The sequence below is a fragment of the Triticum dicoccoides genome, chromosome 6B (assembly GCF_002162155.2).
Source record: "Triticum dicoccoides isolate Atlit2015 ecotype Zavitan chromosome 6B, WEW_v2.0, whole genome shotgun sequence".
Classification (NCBI taxonomy): domain Eukaryota; kingdom Viridiplantae; phylum Streptophyta; class Magnoliopsida; order Poales; family Poaceae; genus Triticum; species Triticum dicoccoides.
In genome coordinates this window covers 52096047-52122951 of record NC_041391.1, presented here as the reverse complement: position 1 = coordinate 52122951, position 26905 = coordinate 52096047, and the positions used below count along the sequence as shown (strand labels likewise).

The following is a 26905-nucleotide window of genomic DNA, read 5'->3' as shown; positions in this document are numbered from 1 at the left end:
TGATATAATATCCTAGCGTATGGTTCTGATCACGTGCGACTTCAGCAAAGAATAGATTGACGCTGCCCGCATCATCAGCAGCTCCTTTAGCCTTCACAGTGATGTTGAGATGATAGTACCATTTACCGACACCTTGGCAGATTGCTTGCCAATGAACAATATCTTTAAGTTCATCCACACGATCCTAGAATAAGCATGGATTGGGTCAGTAATGTTGCATGCACAAAGCAGTAACAATAAAATACAGTGCAAGCCTGGTAGCAGGACAGAGTGATGGCGATCGAGCAGGATGGACAGAGAATGAACCTTATCGTCGTTCTGCTTGTCCAGTAAAGCTTCAACCAGTCTTCGAAGCTTCTCCTGTTCCCTGTTGGCTATTTGAACCCTTGTACAAGTCTTCCTTGTGCCATCCGGCCAGCAAAGAAATTCACGTATGACGCGCTCCTTGTGCGGAAGCTCGTCAGACCTAATTTTAGATCAAAGCATATGATTAATAGATGTTCGTTCTTCAGAGAAGGTAAACGATTTTTTTTTGAGAGAGAGGGAGAGATAAGAACATTACATGGCAATGCTATTGCGACAAGCGTAGGCAACAACCGCACTTTGAACGTCATCAAGGCTCTGGAACGGCCCACCCAGAGGAGGATACGTGTGAAAAACTGCTGAACGATCCATTCGGACATAAACTGGTGTAGGCAAACCGGGGTCTCTCCAGGCCAAAACATGGTTGGTGTCCCAAGGCTTTGGAACCCTGCAGTGGGCAGGCTCGGTCAATGGGTAGAAGAACGGTTGTGTGCTATGCTAGAAGATATATAAATACATGGGATTTCAACTAGATGGAGTCATGGAGACACAGATAGCGAAAGAGCAAAAGCTTTTGTGTCATACCCGTCGGGCTGCGGCGGTCCATGAGAAGCATCGGACATATCGGAAGATGGCTTTTCCTCACCAGGCAAATCCCTGAAACGGAAAAACAATCCTCTTTGTTGTCTTAAAACAACAGACTCGAGGCCTATCGGCGGGGATGAAGACGGTGATTTTATTTTTAGAGAAAAGGCGCAAGGCCCGACTTCAAATTAATGAAGCCATCAACCGGCTAGGATACAACAGTGCTGGTACAAAGGCGAAAGCTTGAAGAAAAACTGAAAGATAAAAGGCGGTGTGCACGCACATCACAAAGCTAAGAAGAGCAATGGCGAGCAGAGCACCACCACAGTGAAAACAGGATCAAGCTGCCGGAGAACTCTACGCAAGCTAGAACAGCGGAGCAACTGCAATCAGTAGACTACACAAGTGAAGGCCGAGAGGACCCGGGCTGCGTGGAGAAAGAAGATGGTGATTTTAGGGTTCGGGCGATTTGCTTTCTCGTGGGGTGGGTGGGGACTGGGGAGGAGGGACGTCCGGGCTATGTAATCTGTTTGGTTTATGCCCTCAGGGCCTCAACTCGCCCTACCAAAATATTGGTCATGCCAAATCCATTGTTCTGTTTGTTACCAAAAAATACAGTACTTATTTGACTACAACGAGTCTTTTATTCCTTCCATCACAGATTCTTGCCAAATCTTTGGCTAACCCTGGGCAGAGTAATTGCAAGCCAATATTGACACAGACAAGAACCAAACATATCCTAAGTACTACGTGTTCATACGGGCGCCGCCGGCCCATGATTAGGCATTGACACGGCCCACAAATAATAGGCTTGGACATGTCCATTAGTTTGTAATGTCTTACAAAAACGTGCATTAGTTTGTCGACACTGGCCTTCGTCAACTAGCTGGAAGCAGCCGACCGAAGGATTTTGCAAAATACATGTCGACGGAGGTCTTTCGATTGATGGCAAGACTGGAGCATCATCTGCTATATGTGGAGGTAGAGATGGATGTTACATGACATTCTCATCTCTTGTACTTCCGGGCACCACAGACCCGGCAACTTTGGAGATACTAGCTTGCCGCAAGGCAGTGGCATTAGCTGAAGATCTCTTGCTGTCGAAGATACGATCGAGCGTGGTTTTCTATAGCTCGAGCTACATGGTACCCCTTATCTTTGTCATCCATTTCTGCATCGTGATCCGTGCAAATGCATTTGTCTTTTTTGTTTCTCTCAAACGACGCAACATATAAACTTGAAATTTTGCAGAACAACAATACATTCTAACTACAATGTGGGAAAAAACTTTCAGATTTTTTTATGCATTTTAAATACTTAAAATAATATTTTTAGTCAAACAAAATCTCATTTTGTATATTTATATGAGACCAAAAATTCTGACACACATTGATGTTCTTTTTTTAGGGTAATGTTGCCGCTTTATTGAAGTTATAAAAAACCTAAAAGTTTGGAATCTCGTTCCAAATTACAGCCAGCACAAAGTCTGGAGGAACCGATAGCCAGACCTTACAAAGTTCATCACCTACACCTACTCTAGTAAACTTATGCGCGGTAACATTAGCGGAACGTCTAACCCGCGAAACCTTCACCTCCTCAAAACCTCGAAGTATCTTTTTTATCTCTTCAATCCATGGCCCTGTAGCGCTCAAATTTTTTGGCAGAAGATTGAGCATCTGCACCACCTTTTGGTTGTCCAGCTCCACATGAAGCTTCTGTATATTCATCTCCCTTGCAACCTGGGCCGCCCTTCTGCAGGCCAAAATCTCGACAGCCTCCGGATCTGCATTATTAGGAATTTAGGATAGAAATGGCTTGCTCCAGCCACAAAGGCACCATTGTGATCACGTAAGACGAGCCCACCACCTCCCTTATCACCAAACTTCGAGACCGCTCCATCAGAATTCCCTTTTATCCACCCCTCGTCAGGGGGTTTCCATCGCTGAAGCACCCTGGTAACGGCAGCTTAGTAGACTCAGCAATTGCCAATCTCCACTCCTCCATGCGTGCAACCAGTGTTGCTATAATTTCTTGTGGATAAGCAATACGTTTTCCATCCCTAGCATCGTTACGTGCCGCCAGAGAGCATAAACATATCCCCAAGCAGCACATAGGGGCGAGCAGTAGCAGCACGCACCGACGGTGGAGCAGCGGCGAGCAGCAGCAATAGCAGCACGCAACGGGGAAGAGGAGCAACAACAGCAGCACGCAACAACGGCGGCGAGCAGCAGCAGCAAGAACACACACCCGCGACGGCGAGCAGCCGCTACACACAGCAGCGACGCGCAACAACAACATTTAGTGGCCGTACCAGTAATAGTACCGGCAGGGGTCATCGGTGAGGTCACCGGCGAGGCCTGAGGTCACTGGTGAGGCCGTGGAAGCTTTACGTGAGTCGCTGGCCGGCCACGAGGTCTTTGCATGAAGAAAAAATATACTCGGCCGCCTCCAGACGCGGTAAATATATGAGAAATTTAGGGACGGAGTAAAAATTATACTCCCTTAAGGCGGATTGGGGATCTGCTATGTTCCGGTTAGAGGCATTTTTACTCTCTGATACGTTTTCAACGTATCTATAATTTTTGATTATTTCATGCTGTTATATTATCAATTTTGGATTTTTTATAATCATTTCATAGTCATTTTATATAATTTTTGATAATAACCTATTGACATAGTGCCAAATGCCAGTTGCTGTTTTTTTGCATGTTTTTTACATCACAGAAAATCAATACCAAACGGAGTCCAAATGCAGTGAAACTTTACAAAGACTTTTTATGGACCAAAAGACACTTAATGGGCCAAGGCAGTGCCTGCAGGTGCTCCGAGGAGAGAACAACTCACCAGGGCGCGCCAGGAGGCCCAGGCGCGCCCTAGTGGGTTGTGCCCACCTCGGGTGCCCCCGGACCGCCTTTTTGCTCTATATATACCTCAATATTCCAGAAAAATTCCAGTCGCTGCAGAGTCCAGAACCACTAGATCTAATCTAGACACCATCACAGAGGGGTTCACCACCTCCATTGGTGCCTCTCCGGTGATGCGTGAGTAGTTCTTTGTAGACCTTCGGGTACGTAGTTAGTAGTTAGATGGCTTCCTCTCTCTCGTTTGATTCTCAATACAATGGTTTCTTGGATATCCATATGATGTAACTCTTTTTGTGATGTGTTTGTTGGGATCGGATGAACTTTGAGTTTATAATCAGATCTATCTGTTTATATCCATGAAAGTTATTTGAGTTTTTTTGATCTCTTATATGCATTATTGCTTATAGCCTCGTATTTCTTCTCCGATATTTGGGTTTTGTTTGGCCAACTTGATCTATTTATCTTGCAATGGGAAGAGGTGCTTTGTAGTGGGTTTGATCTTACGGTGCTTGATCCCAGTGACAGAAGAGGAACCAACACGTATGTATCATTGCTACTAAGGATAAAACGATGGGGTCTATCTCTACATAGATAGATCTTGTCTACATCATGTCATCGTTCTTATTGCATTACTCCATTTCTTCATGAACTTAATACACTAGATGCATGCTGGATAGCGGTCGGTGTGTGGAGTAATAGTAGTAGATGCAGACAAGAGTCAGTCTACTAATCTTGGATGTGATGCCTATATAATGATCATTGCCTGGATATCGTCATGAGTATTTGAAGTTCTATCAATTGCTCAACAGTAATTTGTTTACCCATTGTTTGCTATTTTTCTCGAGAGAAGCCACTAGTGAAACCTACGACCCCGGGTCTCTTTCTCACATTATTTGCATTCGCGATCTATTTTATTTGCCTTTTATTTTCAGATCTACTAAACCAAAAATACAAAAATACATTGCTGCAATTTATTTTATTTGGCATTCGGTCTATCAATATCTACAACCCTCTCATGTCGATTTGCCAATTTCTGGCGCCGTTACCCGAAAGGGATTCTCAACCCCTTTAACACGTCGGGTTGCGAGTATTTGTTATCTGTGTGCAGGTGATGTTTACGTTTTGTTGCTTGGTTCTCCTATCGGTTCAATAACCTTGGTTTCATATATGAGGGAAATGCCTACCATCGCTGTGCTGCATCATCCCTTCCTCTTTGGGGAAATGCTGACATAGCTTCAAGTGACATCACCCTCTAACCGGTTATAACGGATAGAAATGCCCTAACGCTCCTTCGGGAGTCTCCGCAAGGGTCACTAGGGCGCGCCATTTGGTGCGCTCTCAGTTGTCATCATGTGTCGCGCTCTAGCACTAGTAGAAAACGGGCCTTTAGTCCCGGTTCCAGAGGGCCTTTATTCCCGGTTCCAGAACCGGGACAAAAGGGTCGGGACGAACCGGGACTAAAGGCCCTCCACGTGGCCGCTCTCTGTGCGTGGGCTGGAGAACCTTTAGTCCTGGTTGGTGTTACCAACCGGGACTAAAGGAAAAAAACAATTTTTTTATTTGTTTTAAATTTTCTTCTGATTTTCAAATCTTTGAATTATTTGACAATTTAATCTCTAATCACCCCACCTCACTGCATCAAAAGTTAATCTCTAATCTCTAATCAGCACTCATTCCAAATCGTCTAACTTCCCGGCCAGTCACCCATCCTCTCACTACTCCAACCCGAGCACGCTTAATTTCCAGGTTCTATCTCTCCTACTTTCCAAGTCTGCACTTGTTGTTTTCCCGACAATAGTAAGCTATCAATCCTGTTAATCCTTAGGTCTTGATGTCACATGATTTAATTTTTTGAATTCCAATCAATTATTAAAATAAACAACAATGATTAATTTAAAACCTCGAAAATACTTCAAAAAAAGGAAAAAAATACAAAAAAATCAAAAATTCCCAAAAAACAAAATCCAAAATAATACCAAAATTTCAAAATAAATTAAGTAATAATAATATTGAATTTCAATGAAAATAAAATAAGTATTACTATTATTATTATTGTTATTATTATTATTATTATTATTATTATTATTATGCCATTAATTCATTTCATATCTTTAAATCTTTAGATCAAAATTCGACAAATAATATATCCATTATTATCAGAAAAATGTGACCATGATGTCACACGCTTCACCTTTTGAGTTTGAAATTATTATTCTAAAAAAATTATTTAGTAACACTAATATTTACTGAACAAGTAGTTTGACCAGTCTTTGACCATTGTTTGACCAGAGTTTGACCACATTTCATTTTTTACACTTATATTAATTGAAGAATTTTTGTGTGTTCAATATGAACCATTCAAAGCCACATCCTTAAATTTCAATCCTTTTTTACTTCATTTGCTATTTTTTCATGCATCTAATGATTCTTTGAGCTACATTAGCCTGAAATTGAAAAGCACTACAAATGAACTCTGAAAACCCTGAAACTTGGCATGGTATAATCATTTCACCCAAATAGCTTGTGCTGAAAAGTTAAGAGGGTTATAACAAAAACTGGATGCACTTCGTGTACAGATTGGACCATCTCTTTCGAAGTAACAGGGTTTCAAACGAAAACTCGGCTGTTACAAAGACATTCCATTTTTTAATGTTATTTCAATTCTAGAATTTTTGTGTGTTCAATATGAACCATTCAAAGCCAAACCCTTAAATTTCAACCCTTTTTGACTTCATTTGCTATTTCTTCATTCATTTAATGATTCTTTGAGCTAAATTAGCCTGAAATTGGAAAGCACTACCAATGAACTCTGAAATCCCTAAACCAGGGACATAAAACGTCCGAAACTCTATTCTAAACAGTAAACACTAAAGGTTCAAACCCTAAAACCTAACCCTAAATTTGGAAATCTAAACCCTAGCCTAAACCCTAAAACGTCTAAAACGTCCAAAAACTCTATTTTCCCTTTGGAATTTTGTGATTTAAAAAATTATCATAAACCCTAAACCCGGGACTTAAAACGTCTGAAACTCTATTCTAAACAGTAAAAAGGGTCAAACCATAAAACCTAGCCCTAAACTCTGAAATCTAAACCCTAGCCCTAAACCCTAAAAACGTCTAAAACATCCAAAAACTCTATTTTCCCTTTGGAATTTTGTGATTTTAAAAATTTGTCGAAACGGATTGTTTCTTCGGTTCAATCTTTTTGTTCTGAAATTTTTGATATATTATTTGTATTTTTTTGAATTAGGATGCTTTACTTATGATTTTTCCAAGTTTAATGTGGTAAAATGCTTTAGTCCCGGTTGGTGTCTCCAACCGGGACTAAAGATAGACCTTTAGTCCCGGTTAGGTCTGGCAGGAAAAAAAATGAAATTTGAAAAAAAATGAAAAAAATAATTCAGTCTCGGTTCGTCGCTCGAATCGGGACTAAAGGTAGTCTCGGTTGGAGCCACGAATTGGGACTAAAGGTCATCCCACCCTTTAGTCCCAGTTCGTGCCTCAAACCGGGACTAAAGGTTCCATTTGAACCGGGACTAATGCCTGCCCAGCGCCCTAGCCGCTCGAACCAAGACTAATGCTCACATTAGTCCCGGTTCGTAATGCAATCGGGACTAATGTGTTGATTGAGGTTGGACCAAAGCCCTGTTTTCTACTAGTGTAGGCTCTCCCTTCGGATTATTATTTTTGTTTTTTCACGTGTTTTTGGCTTTTAGATGAATTTTTTTGGTTTTTAGATTTTTTACTCGGCTCTTCTTAGGTTTTCGACAAATAACAATTTTGAAAAGAAATTGACAAGATAAAATGCGTTTTTCCTTCCGCAAGAAGTACGGCCGTGCCTCTCGCAAAAGGGAAAAATGCATATATTTTTTTCCTGCAACGGGAAGCACGTATTTACTTCTCACAGAGGCTGGATTTGCTTTCGGGAGAGGCTGTGCCTCTCGGAAAGGAAAAATATGTGTTTTATTTATTTATTTTTCCCGCGAGAGATGGGGATTTACTTCTCGTGAAGGCACGGATTTGCTTCCGCGAGCACACAAAAGGAAAAAAAACGAGTTTGTTTTCCTACCACGAGAGGCACGGATTTACTTCTCCTCGAGCGCGGCATAGATTTACTCCTTCCAATGCTCCACCTTATATAGGTGCTAAAACTGCTATGTATGCGAAAATCTGATGTGGCAAGGTAATTAAGAGGAGATAGATCGATGTGATGACCTAGGAAGAAATAATGCCAAGTGCACAAACCTAGGAAAAATACTTAAATGAAAGAAACTCACCAATGCATGAAGAACTTTAGTAGCTAAATCATTAAATAAAGAATGTTTAACTACAACAAGTTAAGCACCTATAGATTGATGGCTTTAGTAGCTAAACTTTTTAATATGCTTAACACCTCATCTTAGCACCGATGCATTGGTAGTGGCCTAAGAATTAGAGTTAAACTACCATATGTTCGGAGGCTGCAGAAGGAGGTTACTTCCGAATACACGGTTAGAGGAGAAACAAAGCACGTCAAGTTCAAGATCAAGTACAAAAGGGTGCATGCAACACTTCTATTTCCATTGTGGGTTGACGGGACATGATAAGAAAGTGTAGGATCGTAAATAGGTCTAGAGGTGGTGATTAGACTACTTACCGAATTGAAACATATCATTTTTTCAATTTTAGTTCTTGGCAAATTTTATCACGTCTACAAACACTATTCTTTCGGTAGACCCTGAGGCTGTCATTGACCCCGAGTACAACTACGCCAACAACGACCATTCCTTCTCGGCAGAGCTTCCATGCAAGCAAACCCCCTTGATCATTCCGATATCCTATTCCTTCTCTCTACTACTTACAATTGAGTAGAGTTACTATTACTCCTTTATTGGTAGATCCTAAACTGCTGCATAGCCTACCCTTGCTACTACCGTTGGTACTTTACCTGTTATCCTATATGCTTAGTAATAGTACGACATTATCCCATCGGTGGCCCTACACCCTTGTCCATGTGCCATGCTATATTATCGGACCGTAATGACTTCGGGCGATGAACACGGATATGCCTTATACTACATACTATATATGTTACTTTGGTGAACCCCGGACTTTGGTGGCCTAAGATATGGACCGAGATGGACTGCAACAAGATGCCGATGAAGACGAAGACTATTATTGCTTTAAATTATATACTCTTTCGCTATACATGTTACATAATACGATTAAAGTCGGGTCAGCTTGGAGAGCACCTGCAAGTGATTCACTGTTGGTGGAACGACTGGCAGGTAGAGACCACCTAGGAGAAAGGTTGGCCTGGTCCCTGGTCAGTGTCCACGATTATTTCATAATAACACGCTTCATGAGTTCGATGTATTTGATCTGAGACTATCATTGGCATATATGCACTAACCACTGTGCGGGATAATGGTTTATGGGGCCCTCGGCGTCGTAAATTCTCTCGAAGGCTCTGTCAGACGTGACAGTTGAGCAGCACGCATCCAGGTGATGTCGTAACTATCTGCTTTGTGTAAAGAGATAGCTAGGATTGGTAACGGTCGTCCTTGCAATGCGCAGGAATGCTTAGGGTGATCGACCCATGACCCCTTCGCGCTTAGGATGTAGACTAGCGTGCTGACCTCTGTGGAGAGCCTAGGTAGGACTCCGGACATTACCTAGAAAAGTGTGTCCGGCCAGAGGTAATCGAGCGTGTCAGGTCATGTGGTGAACCCCTGCAGGGAAGTAATATATTTGAATATATAGTCGTGTCCATGATAACATGATGACTTGGAGTTGTATCCCGACCTCTTATAACTAAAACTGGATACTTGTTAAAACACACCTAGATAAGAGATAGATACCCCCGGTGATCGCTTTCTCTCAGGGAGACGAGGAAAGAATCTTCGGACAGGATTATTGCATATGATGATATAAGATGATACTATATACGCTCCTCTCTTTCTATTGCTTTAAGATGTAGTCTTCGATAGGATGAGGTTCTCCCCCTTTTTCGGGCATTTCTGTAGTATAGTCCATAGATATTACCCGTTTCCTTTGATACCGATGCATATCTAGTATAGATCTGATGTAAGTCTTGCAAGTATTTCGGATGAGTACTCACTGTTGCTTTGCGACTCTTTTCATTCGACCCGGTAGCTACAACAGCTGTTAGCACTGCGGATGCAGGTTTCCCCGTCAGTGTCTACTACGTGGAGACCGGGGACCATCCTAGACAGGAGGCTTTGCCTTTCGATCTAGTGTCGTTGTTTTTCTCTGTCTTTTTAAGGCAAAACTTGTCTAACTATTTCTGTACTCATATAGTATTTGCTTTGATGACTTATGTATTTTCAGTCCTCGTGGCCCTAACTTGTAAAATAATGTTGTATGTTTACATTTGTGTTGTGATATTGACGTGAGCCACCGTCCGTGATCATGCATGATGCGTGTATGATTAGTGCACGGTCATAAATAGGGGGCGTCATAACGAGCAAAGGGGAAATTTGTAACTTACCGGAGCGGGTGGAGTTCAAGCGTATGCCGGCGGGGAGAAAACCTCGGCGGGAAGGAGATGGCGGGCGAAGAGGAGGAGCAGCCTACAATGGCGACGCCCGTCGGCATTGCCCCGGTGCTCGTGGCCACTCAGGAGGTCGAGGAAGAGGGTGTCGTCGTCCATGGCCCTGCCTCGCTGCCCGGAGAAAACCCTCGAATGGGGGTAAAAAAAACGCCCACAGTGGTTCCGAGCAGCGGTGCCACACCCATGACTACGAGGTCTGGATACGGCGGCGGAGCCGGAGCGGCCGACGCCACATTGGCCGGACAAGCGGGCGTGATGCAGATCAGCGACAGCGCACGGAGGGCCGCCATGACGTCGACGCCCGAGTTCGCGAGGCCGACAACCCACCGCTCGTGGATGGGTTGCTGCCGGCGTCGATAGGGGGTCAAGCGACGGCGCGGCGACGGACGAGCCATCGGAGAAGAGGAGAGCAAGGGACGGTGAGGAGAGTGAGAAAGAATGGTGTGAATGGAGACGTGGACGGTGACACGAGAGAGAGGAGGGTTATCGGGACGTCCCAACCATCTCACGCGCTCCCCGAGGCATGCAGCCAAGAGCCATGCGTGGCTGCAACGAGCCTGGCTGCCGAGAAACTGTGGCTCGCGGTTCTGGCCCGGGATTGCTTTAAGTTCCCTGCGGCCCAAGATGTAGATGCAGCCCAGGAAACCAAACAGCTGTTTTTCTTCCCGCACGAACCTAGTTGGGCTTAATACATGCAACCAAACACGTCCTTGCATAGCGACTAGCTGCAGACTCGTTGGCAACATGTGGACGAACAAAGTCAAAAGAAATCTGGGAGTTTCGGCTATGTGTCCAGTGTGTGGGCGTGAAGAGGACTCATTGCACGTTTTCTTTGGATGCAATCATGCTGTTTGGCTCTGCGAGGCCATGTCCGCATAGTGGGCTCTGCCGAAGCGAATAGGCATAAAGTACACTGGTACAGACTGGGTACTGCTGATGAGGAAACACAAAGCCGGCTGTTGGTGCTTTTCTGAAGAATTTGGTATCTTAGAGCATCTCTAACAGCCGCGCTAAATTAACGCCGCGCCGCAAATTAGGCCGTTTCAGCGCGCGCGCAACGCGGCGGGTGGCTCCAGCGGGCGCCCAAAAACGGCGCGCGCGCTATAACGAGTTGGACGCGCGGTCGGAAGCACTATCCCGCGCGGTGTATTTCGGGCGCCCGCTTCCGCGCGCGGCATACTCAAGCGCCCGCGCCGCACTCTCTCCTCTCCTCCTACTACGCCCCGCGCGCGTCGGCGCCGGCGCCCTGCCACCCATGAACGCGCACACCGGCACCCCGCTCACCCCGTTTTACAGCCGCCGCCGCCGCCGGAAACCCTAGCGCGGGGAGCGTTGGCGTCGCCACCGCTGGATCTCCACCGAGCGTCGGCCTAGCGCGCAACCTCTTCTTGCCGCCGCGGATGACCACGGTGACAGGTGGCGTCGCGCCGGCGCCGCCCCGTGCCGCCGCCGCACCGTCGAAGCTCCCCAATGCGGCACGCCCGAAGAAGGGCAAAACATCCGCGAAGAAAAACAAGGCGGCGGACGGCTCCGGCAGCACGAAGGCGAGGGGAAAGAAGCTTGCAGGGCATTCGACGGCCGCGGCGGCTACCGAAGTGCCGGTGAGCTCACTCGTTGAGCCGGCCGCCGACACGCACCACGTGTTCGACGAAATGCCCCCAAGGTGAAAAAAATTCCAACTTTTATTTTCTTGTTATTTTTTCAATGCATCATCACATATAGATAGCTTATTTGCATTGTTCAAAAAACTTTGTAGTCTCAACGATGATGCATACATGTCAACTATGGGTGTTGGGTCCAACAATTCGCATTGGTCTCAAACCAATGACATCCATTTCGAAGACCATGAGTTTGAGGTGGACGAGGAGGGTGAGGGCATTGTCGACGCGCCGAAAGGAAGAGCGGGCAATTACAGCACCAATGATGACAAGTTACTATGCAATACTTATTTGCAAGTGTCGAGGGATCCATCCGTTGGAGGTGATCAAAGTAGAGATGCGTATTGGGGGCGAATGAAAGAACACTTTGATGCTCACAACGTGAGTGGAATTGACCGCTCCAAGAGATCACTTCGGTCCCGATGGTCGACAATCAACTCGGATTGTCAAAAGTGGGCGGCCGCACAAAAGGCAGTTGACAAGATTAACCCAAGTGGCACAAATGAGGATGATAGAGTAAGTGGCATCTCATATATGTTCATCATACTTGTTTTTGGTGTCCGAAGTGCTAACTTGTTTTGTTTTTCTTGTAGTACAACATTGCACAAAACTTGTTCAAAGAAGAGACGAGGACAACCAAGAAGGGGAAGATCAAGAAAGGAAGGATCTTTACCTTGCCTCATTGCTATGAAGTGTTAAAGGATGATGAGAAATGGAAGAAGCGTGATGGTTTGGATGATTTGCATTTGAGCAACAAATGCAAACGAACAATTGAGTTGAATGATGAGGAGGAGGAGGATGCATCAAGTGATGACGGCAAGATAAGCCCCACACCCAACTCGGTTTCATACTCGAAGCCAAAACGACCGGATGGGTGCAAGAAAGACAAAACCGGAAAGAAGAAGAGGAAAGGAGATGATGAGCTTAAAAATGCTATGGAAGCTATTGTGAAGGCAAGAAAAGAAGCCAGCGAGGTGAGGAAAATGGCAAGAAACCAAGATGCCGCGGCCGAAGAGAGGAGGTTGGCGGCCGAGGAGAGGAAGGTGGCCGCCGAGGAGAGGAAAGTGGCATTGGAGGAGATGAAGGTGGGCATGGAGGAGCGAGCTAAGTTGTTGGAATGGGAGAAGCACTTGTTCTTCTTGGACACATCTTTGTTCAATGATGCGCAAAAGGAATACGTCAACCTTGCACGTGAAGAAGTCTTGATCCAAAAAAGAGCCATGATCCGCATGGGTGGCAGTGGCCTCAGCGGCATGGGTGGCGGTGGCCTTGGTGCCATGCGAGGCATGGGTGGCTTCGGAGCCATATGGGAGGCATGGGTGCACCTCCGGCCGCCATGGGAGGCATGGGTGGCTTTGGAGCACTCTCCAACGCTATGACCGCCATGGGAGGCATGCGTTTTGCTTCTCTCATGGGAGGCATGGGTGCACCTCCGGCCGCCATGGGTGGAATGTCTTTCGATGTGCCTCCTCACACACATTCCCATGAAGATGCCGTTGAAAATCTTGCCAACACCGTCGGAGCTTCACGTGATGCGGTGCGTGATGAGGTTAGGGAGGAAGATTCATCTTCAGAGGCGGAAGAATCGTCTTCGGAAGATGAGGACGAAGACGAGGAAGATGATTGTTGTGTCTTTCATTTATGTCTTGAACTTTAGTTTGCATTTTGAACTTGGTTGGATGAACTTGTGGGCATGAACTTTTATTCATCAACTTGTTTGTGTCAAATTTCACATGTTCATTGCATTTGATGAATGTTTCAAACTCATTTTGTGTCCAAAATGTCATATATGTTAAAATGCCCGGCGAGTCGCGCGCGCTGTATTTTTGCGCGCTGCTGGAGCGGCGCGCGTGCGCTGCATTATAGCGCGGCTGCTGGAGCCAGCATTGGTGGTCGCGCTAAACCAGCCGAAGCACGCGCAGCAAACAGGTTTTTTGCGCGCGGCGCGAAGCGCGGCTGCTGGAGATGCTCTTAAAACTAGATTGTTCACTCAAAACCACTCCCTCCTGTTGATGTCTCTGTCAGGGCATGCACTTGAATGCACAAGCTGACTCTTTGAAGGAAAAGGAGGTGCTAGTTCTGAGCCACCAACACAAGCAGATGCATCACAGCCAATATTAGTTCGTGGACCAAACCGTGGGCAGAGTTAAAACTTAACACAGATCCTTTCAAAAAAAAAAAAACTTAACACAGATGCTCATACTTGGAAGGTCAAGGGGGTGCTGGCATGATCCTCAGGGACTCTTTGATGGCTCTATCATTTTTAGCTCATGCAGACATCTATACACATGCACTAAGCAGAATTACTAGGGATAAAATAGGGATTTCCATTGGCACTACAATGGAGTAATTCACCCATTGATGTTGAGTCAGATTGTTTGAAGGCTATCTCGATGATCAAAGAAGGAACAGGCAACAAATCAAAACATGCTTTCATCATTAGGGAGATTGTTAATAGTATGGAGGAACAAAATTCTTGTATTACTCACACTCGTCAGAACTGTAATAGTGCTAGTCACTTCATGGCTAATTTTGGTAGGCTACAATGCCGAACGGCGGTGTGGCTAGGCTCTGGCCCAGGAAGGCTCTAGCCCAGGAAATTATTGGACAAGATTGTATGACCGACTTTTGAGTAATACAAGAATTATTTCAGAAAAAAGTCTAACTGTTCTACTCCTCTGCAAAAATTTCATGACGAAATAACATTCGATGTGCTCAGGACAGAAGAAAAAACAAAAGCAAGCAATACTATGAAAAACGCCATTTCTGAAGCATTTTGGGCTACCTGTTTTGGCTTTTTACCTAAAGTGTCAGGAATGTGATTTCTCCACAAGAATTTATATGTAGGGTAGAACACCGAAGAATGTTTGTCAACAAAAAACAGATTTTTTTTCCCTTTTTTTTGGGTGCTATTTTTTGAACCTGGGAGCAGAATGACAGGCAACGAAGCTACATATCTGCAGAGAGCTGATCCCAGAATGTAGCACCTCTTTTTACACATGCCTGGTACAGTTATGCATTGTAGAGTTGTTTCTTCAAAGTCCAGGCGTCTACAACCTTAAAGTTAAACTAACTGTTCTGTTCTTATGAACGTACATACTATCTGGCAGATGGCAACTCTTGTTCGTCCTTGTCATCTGTAATTCTTTTGCTCCTGATGCTACCTAATCAACCAACACCACTAACTTAATTACAAAGCGAGCAGTTCCCGACAGGTTCTGTCAAACGTGGATCCTAAGGCTAAGGAGATATATACACTACTGAGCACAATGACAGACAACCCAGTCCTGAGTCAACCGCGAGGGGCGGCCAGTTGCTGCTTCTTGACCCGATCTCCAGGCTTCACCATGCTGAGGAAACATAGATGTCATAACAAATATCCATTTACGAGAACACGAATGAGAGAAACTACAGGCGATTTTCAGACCTGATATCATGCGGCGTTATAAATATCCATTGTGACCCGTGTGCAACAGCAAAATCTACAAGGGTGTCCAAGCTTATTTTGCGGCTCACCGCATCCTGCGCAAATCAGATACCGCCAATAAAAAGGTTTGGTTTGTCATTAACAGGATGGTTGTAGAAAGCGTCGTGTTTGCTCACCATGAATACATCAAACTCATCCATGGCCCTAAAAGGTGCTTCCGTCATCCCATGAAGAGCTAAAGCGAAGCAAAGTGTCGAAAAAGATCGCTCTCCCCCTGGACCAAGATGCATAGCAAAAGTTGTAGTTATCGAAAACATGGGTATGAAATACTAGCAAAAGATTCCTAAAGAAACACGGCTTGGTGAATGGTATTCTGACCAATAAATGATATGTGAAAAATACCATCTTGCAAGTTACAACCATGGTACAGGTACCTGACAGTCCTCTAGTGTCTCTGATGGTATCATGCGATGCATCTTGAGGCATCGTTAGCTACATCAAACACCATACACAACTGTTACATGAAGCACAAATCCTCCAACCACTATGTACACGGCAAAATGGCAATGTTATGAAGGATTTACACCTCAATAGATAAAACTTTACTCTGGTAATCCACGTTGGTGAATCCACTGATACCTTTCTTTCCCAGGTGCTCATTGAACCTTCAAAACAATAAAGTTGGACGACCTATCAGGACTAACCGTTTCAAACTGATGGATAAGAGAAATCAAAGCCAGCAGAAAAACAGATGATAAACATCCAAGAAAGAAACTTGTATTTACAGCCATGTCAATTGTCTCTTCAAAAGGCCAGCATTTCTCTGGAACTTATTCCACCGCAAGTCCAATAATTTTTCACACGACTGCACAGCAATATACTTGGGTCAAAAGCAGATCCGGTAGAGTGCAATGAACATATCAAAGTCAAACATGCCAACATAGGTAGGGAAACATGAAGTAATGAACTTACATTAATTCTCAGCCTAAAACTTGCATACAGCTGTTGCTTACTTAAGATTTTCTGCTCCTTTTTGTCATGCAATGCCCTCAAATCGTCTATGGACTCAGCATGTCTGCTCAGATTATTATCACTGTTATTATTCACAAAGGATAAAAACTCATGGGCATCAACTTTTTCCTGCCACTATGACCAAGTTGGTTCCAAACCTTCTGCTTTCTTGATCAAATCTCTGTTTCAGTCTATTTAACTTGGCACTTAATTGTTCAGGGGTGGATCCAGCAACATTATTCAGAGCTTCCATATCGCTCTCAGGGCAAATAGTCGAAGCCTTCTTGAAGTTATCCTACAGAATATAAGGTCATCACTCACATGTGAGTCAGGTAACACAGAAGACCTGATACGTCCAGGTGTTAAAAATGCTTCGTAGAAATTAACGGAACACACACGCTGGATGCATTAAGTTGACAGTACGTCCAGCATTACTCTAATTAAAGTACATAAATGCAAGATGAAGTTGCTGGTTTAAGTTCGGCCACTATTCAAGGTATGACCTTTTCCAAAAATATACCCAAAAAACATGAGTTTGGTGGTTCTAGACCATCCTGAAACACCATCTGTCCATTCAATAGGTAAAAATCAAATTACGTGAACACTCACGCTAATCTTACTACTTTGTATTTCATCCTGTCAATTAATAAAATCAAGAATCGTCACTTTTATTGCCTCTTGCAGCGGGTTCATTCCATCAGAATGTTAGACACTGTATTTATCTTATTTACTTATTAAGAAACTGTTCTCTTATCAAGTTTTGTAATTCTTTTGGCAATGTGAATTTTCAGGCCCACACTGACTCTAACTATAACAGAACACACTTTCTCTTAGAGAAGAACCATACAGAAACAATCATAGTTCAACAAAGTAAAACAAGGCAATTAAAGCCAGTAACAGAACAAAAACCTGTCGAAGCTGCTGAAGATCTGCATACTCTGCCTCAGCCATTTTAATAGCAGGTAAAACTTTGGTTGTCATGAGACCTTCATAGTGAGCCTTCTCCTGGTTCACATATTCAATGGAAGAAACTACCATCAGTACATACATGCTACAGACAATTGAGTGATCACAATTTTCTAATTTCTTCCCGATAGGAATAACCACAGCTTGTTGGGCCAAGTTGTTGATGGTGATAGTTTGTGTCCAGAAGAGGCAAAGTTTAACAAAAAATCCATAGAAAAAGTGGTGTAGGTAAAGAGCTAGTGTCATATTCTAACGAAACAAAAGTGTGATGGTTATCCACTTCTTCTACAATATAATACATATTTTCCATTTGAAACAAAGTTAAATAAAATCATAATGGAAATATCACATGTGGTACTAAGGTGGGGAGGATCACAGACCATAGGAGCCATACAGCTGCAAGACAAAATGGATGCCAGCTTTAATCGAGCAAAAGGGGGTCATTTACAATACAGTGTTTACACAGGGTAAGAAAGGAAAGGGGAAGACGTGTTGCTCATTGATGCTTTCATGAAACCGATAGATTAAACAAATGCTTTCCAGTACATCTCACCTATACTCAAAATATCAAAGACCATAGAAACACAAATTAAGAGCGAACTGTATAGCATTTACTCCCTCCGTTCCAAAATAAGTGCTGTGGTATTTTGAACTAAAACCACGACACTTATTTTGGAACAGAGAGAGTATAGAGTTATGACTTCAAGATAAGGAGAAGCACCTGCTCAGCTGCATCTAGTTTACGCTTAACAAGTTCTAATTCATCATTTGCGCTAATACGATCCCCTGTCTCCTCATTCACAGAATCTGGAATAAAAAAATTATCGTTAAATCCGCAGAGAATAGTAATTACAGCTAAGGAGGCAGCCACAGGCAGCAGAACAGTAACTTTCAGGAAATTAATTTGATATTCTGGTACTAGGTAATCTCTAGGCTAAAAAAACTGGTTTATCCATAAGTCTCTTTTTGTCGAACCAGCAGAAGAGGTGCCCGTCATTATTATCTTAAGAAGAGAAAAACACATAATATAAGAGACCCAAAAGGGCCTTGACCACTCACACGGAACACGCACACACACCCAAACTCAAAAGACACCAGAAAAGGTTACAAGCGCGCCAGCACACTAATCAAACAAACAACCAGCAGAACAAACAAAGATCAAGGCCAAAGAGACTCAAACTCAAAGGAGCCAGCAGAACACTAAAGAGTACATTCCTCTCTGATCTCCTGAACAAGCTGGCTGAACCTAGAATTTCTACCCTAAAATCACATCCACTATGGTCTTTCCAAGGAAAACAAGCTACTCCGTGACCAACGAGTGAATCCCTTTCGCCGATGAGTTTTAACTAACAGCATCGCCTCAAACCACCAATTTTGGAATTAAAAATGATTTCAGTCTACAAGCGCCACCTGGACCAGACTCTGTAAGATCTCCACCCAAACTTGTTTAGCAAAGACACGCGACCATCACATGTGTAATGGTCTCAACCACCTAAACACAAAGAGGGCAGCTTGTAGGATGAGCCAGGCCTCAGAGCTCAAGGTGTATCCATAAGTTTCAACAGAAAGAACAGAAACCTAGTGCTTGTGTATGTGTGCTTGGGGGGGTCGCCAATTGTTTCTAAATAATAATCGTAAATGAAAAAAACCTATGCAAAATTCGGAATGCAAAAAAAAAAATTACTTGACAAACAAGTTCCAACTAGAAACTGCTCTAAGTTGTACATAATAGCCATGTAATATCCCAGTTGTATAAGGGGTTTTCTGCATATTTTATCGTGCATTTACGTGCCTATGGCCTCACCGGAATAACACAATAAAATAAAAAATGAGCGGGTGTTTTATTTTCATCAGAGGACAGATATTGCCTAAAAGATCGAACATACTAGCTTTATAACTAAGCTATATTGAATCCTTTGCAGACTTGTTGCCTTCCATTTGTCGGATGCCTACTTCACAGACGCTAACGCCAATTCCTCTATCATTATTTATAACCTGCTTGCATTGTGCCGTACATTATGTACACAAATCTAACATGAAAAAGAGCGTAATTCTGATGTAAAATGCTACAATGTGGCAAGCATGGTTAGTTACCTCAAGATCGAAATGCAAAAACTCGAATGCTAAACAACTTAACAGTGTAATGCCAGTAAATTATCATACCCATAAAGGTCTTGTAAGCTTCTCTTCTATCGTTCACTTCTCGTGAAGCTGCTGCTAACTTTGTATTAATCTTATTAAGTAATAGTTCCCTCTCCACAATGATATTCTTCTCTTTCTGCAGAAAAAAGTAACATGACAAAACTGATAAAGTTTTTGCTTAGATAACGAAGATCATTATACCTAGTGCAGTGAAATGAGATAGATGGTTCCTCAAGAAAGGAAAAAGGGAGCAAACCTTTATGTCCTCCTCTAGTTCAGTGTTATCCACAGCACCATATCTATTAATTTCAGCAAAAGCTCTCTTGGCGTCATCAAGTTCCAGTATTTTTTTCTCTAAACAATACTCCTCAGGTTCTCGTTTTCTCTGCAAAGCAACATGGCAAGTTACGAGATAATTGAAATGCATTACACATCAATAAGAATTTTACCTTCGAATCTGCTATTTTCTGTTCAAGGTCACATCGATCTTTAACTAACTTGCTTTTCTGACCGTTCTTTTCCACGATTGTTCTTTGAATACCTTCTGCTTCATTCTTAAGTTCAGCAATTTTTTCTCCCAGTGAACTGCACAAACGATTACGTTTTCCCTTTTTGCTTGCAGGAGGATAAAAAGTCTCAACGGTACGTCTAGAAAATCTACAAGAAAAATTCAATGGCAGCAGAATCATCAAAGAATGAACAGATCACAGCATGCTCATTTCCTAAGCGAAAGAAGTTACTTCATCCGTCCGCGTTTAAAAAGCCTATGAGCCAAAACACTGAACCAAGGAGGAATTAATCCAGCATCCACCAATGAGAGGGAGTCCATTTAATTCGGCCATGCCTTGGCTAATTCTGCATGCAGCCTCGCCCCTAGCTTTTGCATGCATCGCATTTTCTCTCGGTAATTAATTCAACAAATCAGCGAAGAAAACCCCAATTGAATCCAGCAAAAAAGTAGGATCTTAATTATACCTGGCCTAAAAATCAGGACATGGCTTCATGGCCCTCCGGCCTTTTAAACCCAGACGGAGAGAGTATCTAGCAATTTGCATGATGTTTTATTTCCCAAAAGTTCATGAACAGAGAATTCATCAGTAAACTGTAAAACTGCCGTGAGAGTTGAAACACACGAGACATAGCAACAATGGTGAGCTCTGCTTGGGGAAAAATCAGTTTATGAGATGCTTCTATAGAAGCGTTTACTTCCCCGAATTTTTCTCACCTTTTTATCATGTTATCAAGAGGTCAATTAAATATATGTCTCATTACATAACTGCACTAACTGGAGGAAGCAACCTCAACTTGCCGCATGAGCAATTTAGGGAGTTCAGTGGAAAGAAGGGAGGAGAGAGGGGGCGGACAAAGTGACTGCCTGCACAAACACTTGGGAATTTTCGGATAAGGGAGTTGCCAACATGAGGAGTGCAAGGGGCTGCATATGGGATATGCATAGGCCGCTAGCAAGCTTTAGCACAATATCAACCCAGCCAGCCCACACCCTTCTTTCAACAAGGGAGAATAGTACTAGGATTATGTATTCTCCTCAAAGGGCTGCAGCATCCCTGGATGCACAAGGCAGATAGGGAGCTGGAGAGGCACAGTAACCATTGTGATAAGGATGCCAGTGGCGACAGCAAACTTTGGATGGGGCCACAGTCAGTTACCAGGATTACTGTCCAATCGCATGGTCTATAATCATGGTGGGTCTTCAGCATTGCAGGCCACTACCATTCTGGAATGCTTATCTAGACACCGTCAGGTTACGGGCTGAAGAAGAGAAGGGAAATGAGACCTTGGGCCCCGTTGCTTCTTATCCTCGCTGTAGTAGCTGCTGGTATTTCTCTTTATCTCCATGACCTAGCGTGGTCACTATCGCAGCAATCAGTGAGTACCGCACGCGGGCCGGGTGGAAGGAGGCATGGGAGATGGAAAGAAGAGGCCCAGTACATGGTCATGACTTTCAAATGTGAATTTTCCAAATTGACATACTATGTGACGTGTTTGGTTGGACTTTGGTTTTGTGCGCTCATAAGCCAAAGCCCAACCAACCAGCTGGCTTTTAAAAAAAACGCATGGTGGCTCATTAATTAGTGCATATGAGCAAAAGCATGCTTTTCTGGCTTTTGAAACATCCTACACGCTGATACACATATAAATGGATATTCCTCGCACAGAAATCCCTTCAACCGGCCTCTATCTTCATGTTTTCCCATCCCCGAGTTGCCACCCCATGCGAGATCCAGGGTGGCAGCACTAGGGTTGCCACTACCACTGCCCTCTTTGTGGTTCCTCCGGTTCCAGACACCAGAAAAAGGCACCATCCAGCAATCTGCTTCTCCTCTATAACTTCTCCTCTTGACAACTAGACATGGTGCGGCTCCTCCTAGGCAGCAAGGCATGGCACGGCTACTCCCCTGCAAACCCACTTTGGGGCGACGCCGCTGCTCCTCCACGGCCCTCCTCTGCAACTACGACGACCCCCGCCGGCAGCTGGCCCTGCAGCCCCGTACCGGCAAGAACAGGACCACCAGCCTGCCCACCCAGCAACCGTAAGCATTCGCTGGATCCACCTCACAGCAGCCTGCCATCGAGCGACTGCAAGCCCGCGCTGGATCCTGGCTTTGGATTTCTTCTCTATTTTTCCCTTTGGTTTCTTTCTCATGATGAATGGATGCTTGTAGTCGTAAATGGATGATGGTGGACGAAATTACAAAAGGAATGGATTCAGATTTGGCTGAGTGAATTGCTTGTAATCTATATAAATGGTTGAGACCAAAAAATAATAATCTACGCACATTGGTTCTTGTCCATGTGACCATGCTCCTGCTGCAATGCTATGCATTTTTTAGGTAATTATTACTATTATGTGTATGCAATTTTGGTGGCAGATTTTGTTCTTGGTATAAAAATAGCAGACATAATACTTTGAAACCTCTAAATAATGAATGACATGCAAAAGAATTTAAAGTACATTTTAGTAGCATCACATATGCAAAACATATTGTTGAATGCACTATGTTGAAATTTTGGCTTAATGATATATCTAGAAAATAATATGTCAAGCATTTTGTTTGTACATGACATCATTCTATTAAATAAGTTAGCTAAAAGAAGTATGCTATTCTAATAAGACTACATACAACAGCTCACAAGTCGGGGAAATAGAGCTAAATCAGGAAAACATGAGGTTATTATCATTAAATCAGTACATAAACAGAATATCAGCATTGGACGAGTATTCTAGTTACTGTACTACAGTCACATCCCAGACAACCAGCTCTCCAAATAGCTCTACTCCTCACAGCAGCTTTGCAATAACCGACAGACAACAGCTGCTTATTTTAAAGCCACACCCCACCAAACACTCCATGAGTGTATACTCTAACTTCTCTACTCCTATAAAACACCAAGTTGGTGATGATGATATGTCTGCCGACCATCATTTCTGACCATTCGCTCTGCATCTAATGCATGTGAGGTAAGCTTTTCGATTAGAGATGCACATACTCCAAATAACTCTACTTATAGGAAGCGACGAAGCATGAATAACAACTCATGAACAAGCGGATTGCGAATCAGGGAACTGTGATTAGTTGGCCCTCCAAATGCTCCCGTGTGCCATCAAACCAACTGGGGAACTCCAGAAACTGATCTCAAGTCACTAGTCGTCTCGAATGCACCGATACTTTAGGCGACCAGCGAATCGGTATCCTATACTGTATCTAGTACCGATACACCCCCGCTACGTATCCATGGAATATCTGTGAATGAATGACTAAAAACAATTCAGATACTTGAAGGATACTTTCTCAATTCGTTTTGGATACGGCTCAGTCCATCTAAGAGCCCACACAACCCAGTTAAGAGGCAGCCAGCAACCCTAGTACCCCAATGCCCCCCATCCTTTCCCTCCTAGTTTCTTTCCTCCCTCCCAAGCTCACACCAGGCGGCGACCGGCGTCTGTGTGCCTAGCAGCTCCTCACCCAGGGCTGGCGGCGGCAGCGGCTAGCTGGCGACGAGCTGCTGCTCCTCCTCACCAACGTCCCCTCTCACGCAGCAGACAGGTATGTGCACTTCTCTTCTCCTTTTCTCCTGCACAGCCAAGCTCATCCCCTCTTTTTTCTCCTCTGATCTCTGAAGATCTCATATTCTCATCTCCTCCAGATGGCTATGCTGAACCTCGTACTGTACCTACAAATCTAAGGGCACCATTGTGGAGTCATGTTACAATCATAGAGAAATCACCTGGAGGGACCAACACTAAATCAATTATTTAAAAATAATACAACATGTTTGTATTGGCACTTTTTCAAAATGTCGAATTTACGTATCCGTATTAATTGGCCCGATACTGATACCCGTATCCGTATCGGTGCATTCGAGCTAGTCGGTCCCACAAAATTGCAAGATGTTTTTTTCAGAAGGGGGAGTACTCCCGCTAAAATTGCAAGATGGTAATTCATCAAATCTAAATTGATAAGCAGGAATCTGCAATTACATGAATATTTGGCGGCATATGGAGATAGGAACGCCTATAAGGATTCTAAAATTACTTCTAGCAAGGATTATTTATGGTAAACTGCTTGATATAACAAGTAAATGGCTGGAATACGACCAAACTAATATTAGCATCACCACCGAGACTTACATTTTGTCCCCATCAGAAGTATACACTTCCTTTATATTCCGCATCCTATCATCAAATGCAAGAGATTTTCCGACTTCATAATCTTTAACCAGGACCTGCCTTTCAGCATGACCCTGAAACAAAGTAACTTTGCAAATGTGGCTCTAATAATAACATGTCAAACTGAAGGATCTGACCAAAAAAAAACAGTGTGATGCTTATTGATATCTCATAATTAAAAACTATTTCATAACAGATGTCAGGTTTATTTGGATTATAAGTTTCAAAACAATTATCCATTCAGGGAAGATTTCAATTGTTGGCTTGTTACAACTTTTCCATCCTCAACCCGCACAGTCAATGGTACCGAAGATATCAAATGATTGAAATATGACATAAGTAGGGGTAAAGACAGTCCAATTCCATTATATAATACTCAAATTTTGTGCCTCCTGGTATTTAGCATATGATAAATGGACCACTTTTCTGAAACAAACAGAGTAGTTCTTTGAGATTATATAATGCAGTACCTGATCCACCAATACATTCAGCACAGTGTGATTTTCTGACTGAATAACTGATAGTACTGTAGGGTGCTCTGTTGTAGGAAGTGAACCATCAGGAATGATCAATCTATAGAAGGTCACAGAATTAGAATATATCAAAATGTAACAGAATATTGAATAAGATACAGGGCCTTTAATCTCACCGTGGCCTAGTAAAATCATACACAATAATTCGAAGGTTATTGAAATTCACTTTACTTGCACATTCTCGCAAAACATGTAGATCCTTATAACACGTGACGATAAATGCATCCAGAAGCCCCCCACATGCGCGATCAACTGCCACAGACCAGGACTCACTAGCAAGTTGCTGCATGGAACAAGCATTATTAAGGTCTGGAAAAAGTAATACAGCTATAACCTACTCCCTCCGTTCCTAAATATAAGTCTTTTTAGAGATTTCAATGCGGACTACCTACAGACGTATATAGACGTACTTTAGAGTGTAGATTCACTAATTTTGCTCCGTATGTAGTCTGTAGTGGAAGCTCTAGAAAGACTTATATTTAGGAACGGACGGAGTACATTGTAGAAAAAGCAACACTATATGAAACAAATCGATTTTGCATTCATGCTCTTTGATGCAACGAGAACAAATATTATAACAGTTACTCCAATGAACTAGCATCAATGACATAAAAGATCAAACAAATTGCTTAATTTTCTAAAGGGGTCAATGAATTGATTGGGTCAAGACTCAAGAACTCAGGATAAAGAGACTAGTCAACATTGAGGCTGTTACAGAGAGGTGCTTACTGTACTAAGTTTCTTATATTTCCTTTTTGTATTTCGGATTCCTAATTTATCTCCTAACATAAGGCCCTAGATCCTTGGCAATAGATTAAATTGTTATTCCTCTAACATTGTATCAGTAGCCGATTAGGTTTAGATCTTTTTTCCGTTGTACCAAAAAAAAAGATTGTCTTAAAGATTAGGGAAACCTTCTGCCCTTGTTGTGCAATTCACAAACGGCCAAAAGGCCCAAAACTTGGAACAAATTTTGAAGTTTCCATATTCTAATATGAAGCACTTGGGACATATACACAGACTTTTGTACTTTACAGAGTCAACACAAGCTCTAGAGCAGAAGGTGCTAGGAAGAATAGAGGACAGAGAATATGGATGCCCAGTGACAGTAATAAAGTAGTAGGCTGGGTGAGAACTCTGATGTCCAGGACCTAACGACGCAAAACAAGTTCCTGCTTGTGAAGCTCCTGCATCGGCTGCATTCGAGCAACACAACACCCTGGTCTGTGTGGCTCTAGTCTGCGCGGGACCGGATGCCGGTCTGCGATCGCGCGGCTACTTGGGAGCCACTAGGGTGCTCTCATCAAGCTCATGCTGCTCTACAGGGTTATCTCTTTTGTTGCAGTTGGCAACGGTGAACGGACCGCCTTCTGGCTCGACAACTGGCTGCCCGTCGACCCCCTTTGTAGCTTTATGCCCACCATGTTCTCGCATGTGATGAGCGTCGTGGTCTCGATGCCTGCGGCCTTGCTGGAGGTGTGGTCCCAACTCATCCCCCGCCTCACTGCCGCTGGGGCTCGTCATCTCGATGCCCTGCTGATGGCTCTAGACAGGGTTCAGCTCCACTTCAACCGATGACCAGGTGCTTGAGCGTTGTTCCTTACCTGCCCATGGGTTCCAGACCGCCCAGCTCTACTACCTCTACTCTTTTGGTGGGGTGGTCGCCACATTCCACGACTTCGTATGGCGGAGGCAAGCCCCCTCCTGGGTTTGTTTCTTCACTTGGCTCCCGGTTCAGGGCCGGATCAACACCCGGAGTGCGTTGCTCCGAAAAAGCATCACCTCCACGGCCGAGACTGGTTGTCCAGTGTGAGGCGCTGTGAGGCGCCCTGCAAGACTGCAGATCACCTAGTCTTCCAGTGCACCTTCACCTAGCACTTCGGGGCGTTTGTTGGTGCGTCGACGCCGCACGAGGCCTCGCTTCGATCTCTACAGGATGTCTGTCTCTCCCCCGCTATAACCTAAGTGGTTGGTATCAACCTTCGTTCTCCTTTCCTTCTCATGGCTATTGAAGCACTACAATGGGATGCTCTTCAACAGTGACACCCCCTCTCTCACACACCTCCGGTGCTTGTGCCGCGAGGAGGTCGCCGTTTGCCCCAGTCCGACGGGTGATGTGGACGCCTGGCTTGACTGTTTACCAGTCCGAGCCAGCTGACTCCCCTCCACCTCT

The 26905-nt window shown here is 43.8% G+C and overlaps 1 protein-coding gene across 1 annotated transcript in view; it reads right to left on the bottom strand.

The window, feature by feature from the left end:
• Positions 1 to 14990: 14990 nt before the first annotated feature.
• LOC119324908 (structural maintenance of chromosomes protein 6B-like) overlaps positions 14991 to 26905 on the bottom strand; it is a 24865-nt gene continuing 12950 nt past the window's right edge. The window contains exons 13-28 of the mRNA XM_037598673.1: positions 24849 to 25015; positions 24670 to 24772; positions 24161 to 24273; positions 19959 to 20166; positions 19766 to 19894; positions 19531 to 19645; positions 18089 to 18174; positions 17311 to 17406; positions 16560 to 16696; positions 16363 to 16465; positions 16176 to 16255; positions 15977 to 16055; positions 15825 to 15882; positions 15567 to 15664; positions 15391 to 15485; positions 14991 to 15313 (exon numbers count right to left, since the gene is read on the bottom strand). Coding sequence (XP_037454570.1) covers positions 15256 to 15313; positions 15391 to 15485; positions 15567 to 15664; positions 15825 to 15882; positions 15977 to 16055; positions 16176 to 16255; positions 16363 to 16465; positions 16560 to 16696; positions 17311 to 17406; positions 18089 to 18174; positions 19531 to 19645; positions 19766 to 19894; positions 19959 to 20166; positions 24161 to 24273; positions 24670 to 24772; positions 24849 to 25015 — 1725 coding nt within the window. The 3' untranslated portion in view covers positions 14991 to 15255. The remainder of the gene's footprint in view (positions 15314 to 15390; positions 15486 to 15566; positions 15665 to 15824; positions 15883 to 15976; positions 16056 to 16175; positions 16256 to 16362; positions 16466 to 16559; positions 16697 to 17310; positions 17407 to 18088; positions 18175 to 19530; positions 19646 to 19765; positions 19895 to 19958; positions 20167 to 24160; positions 24274 to 24669; positions 24773 to 24848; positions 25016 to 26905) is intronic.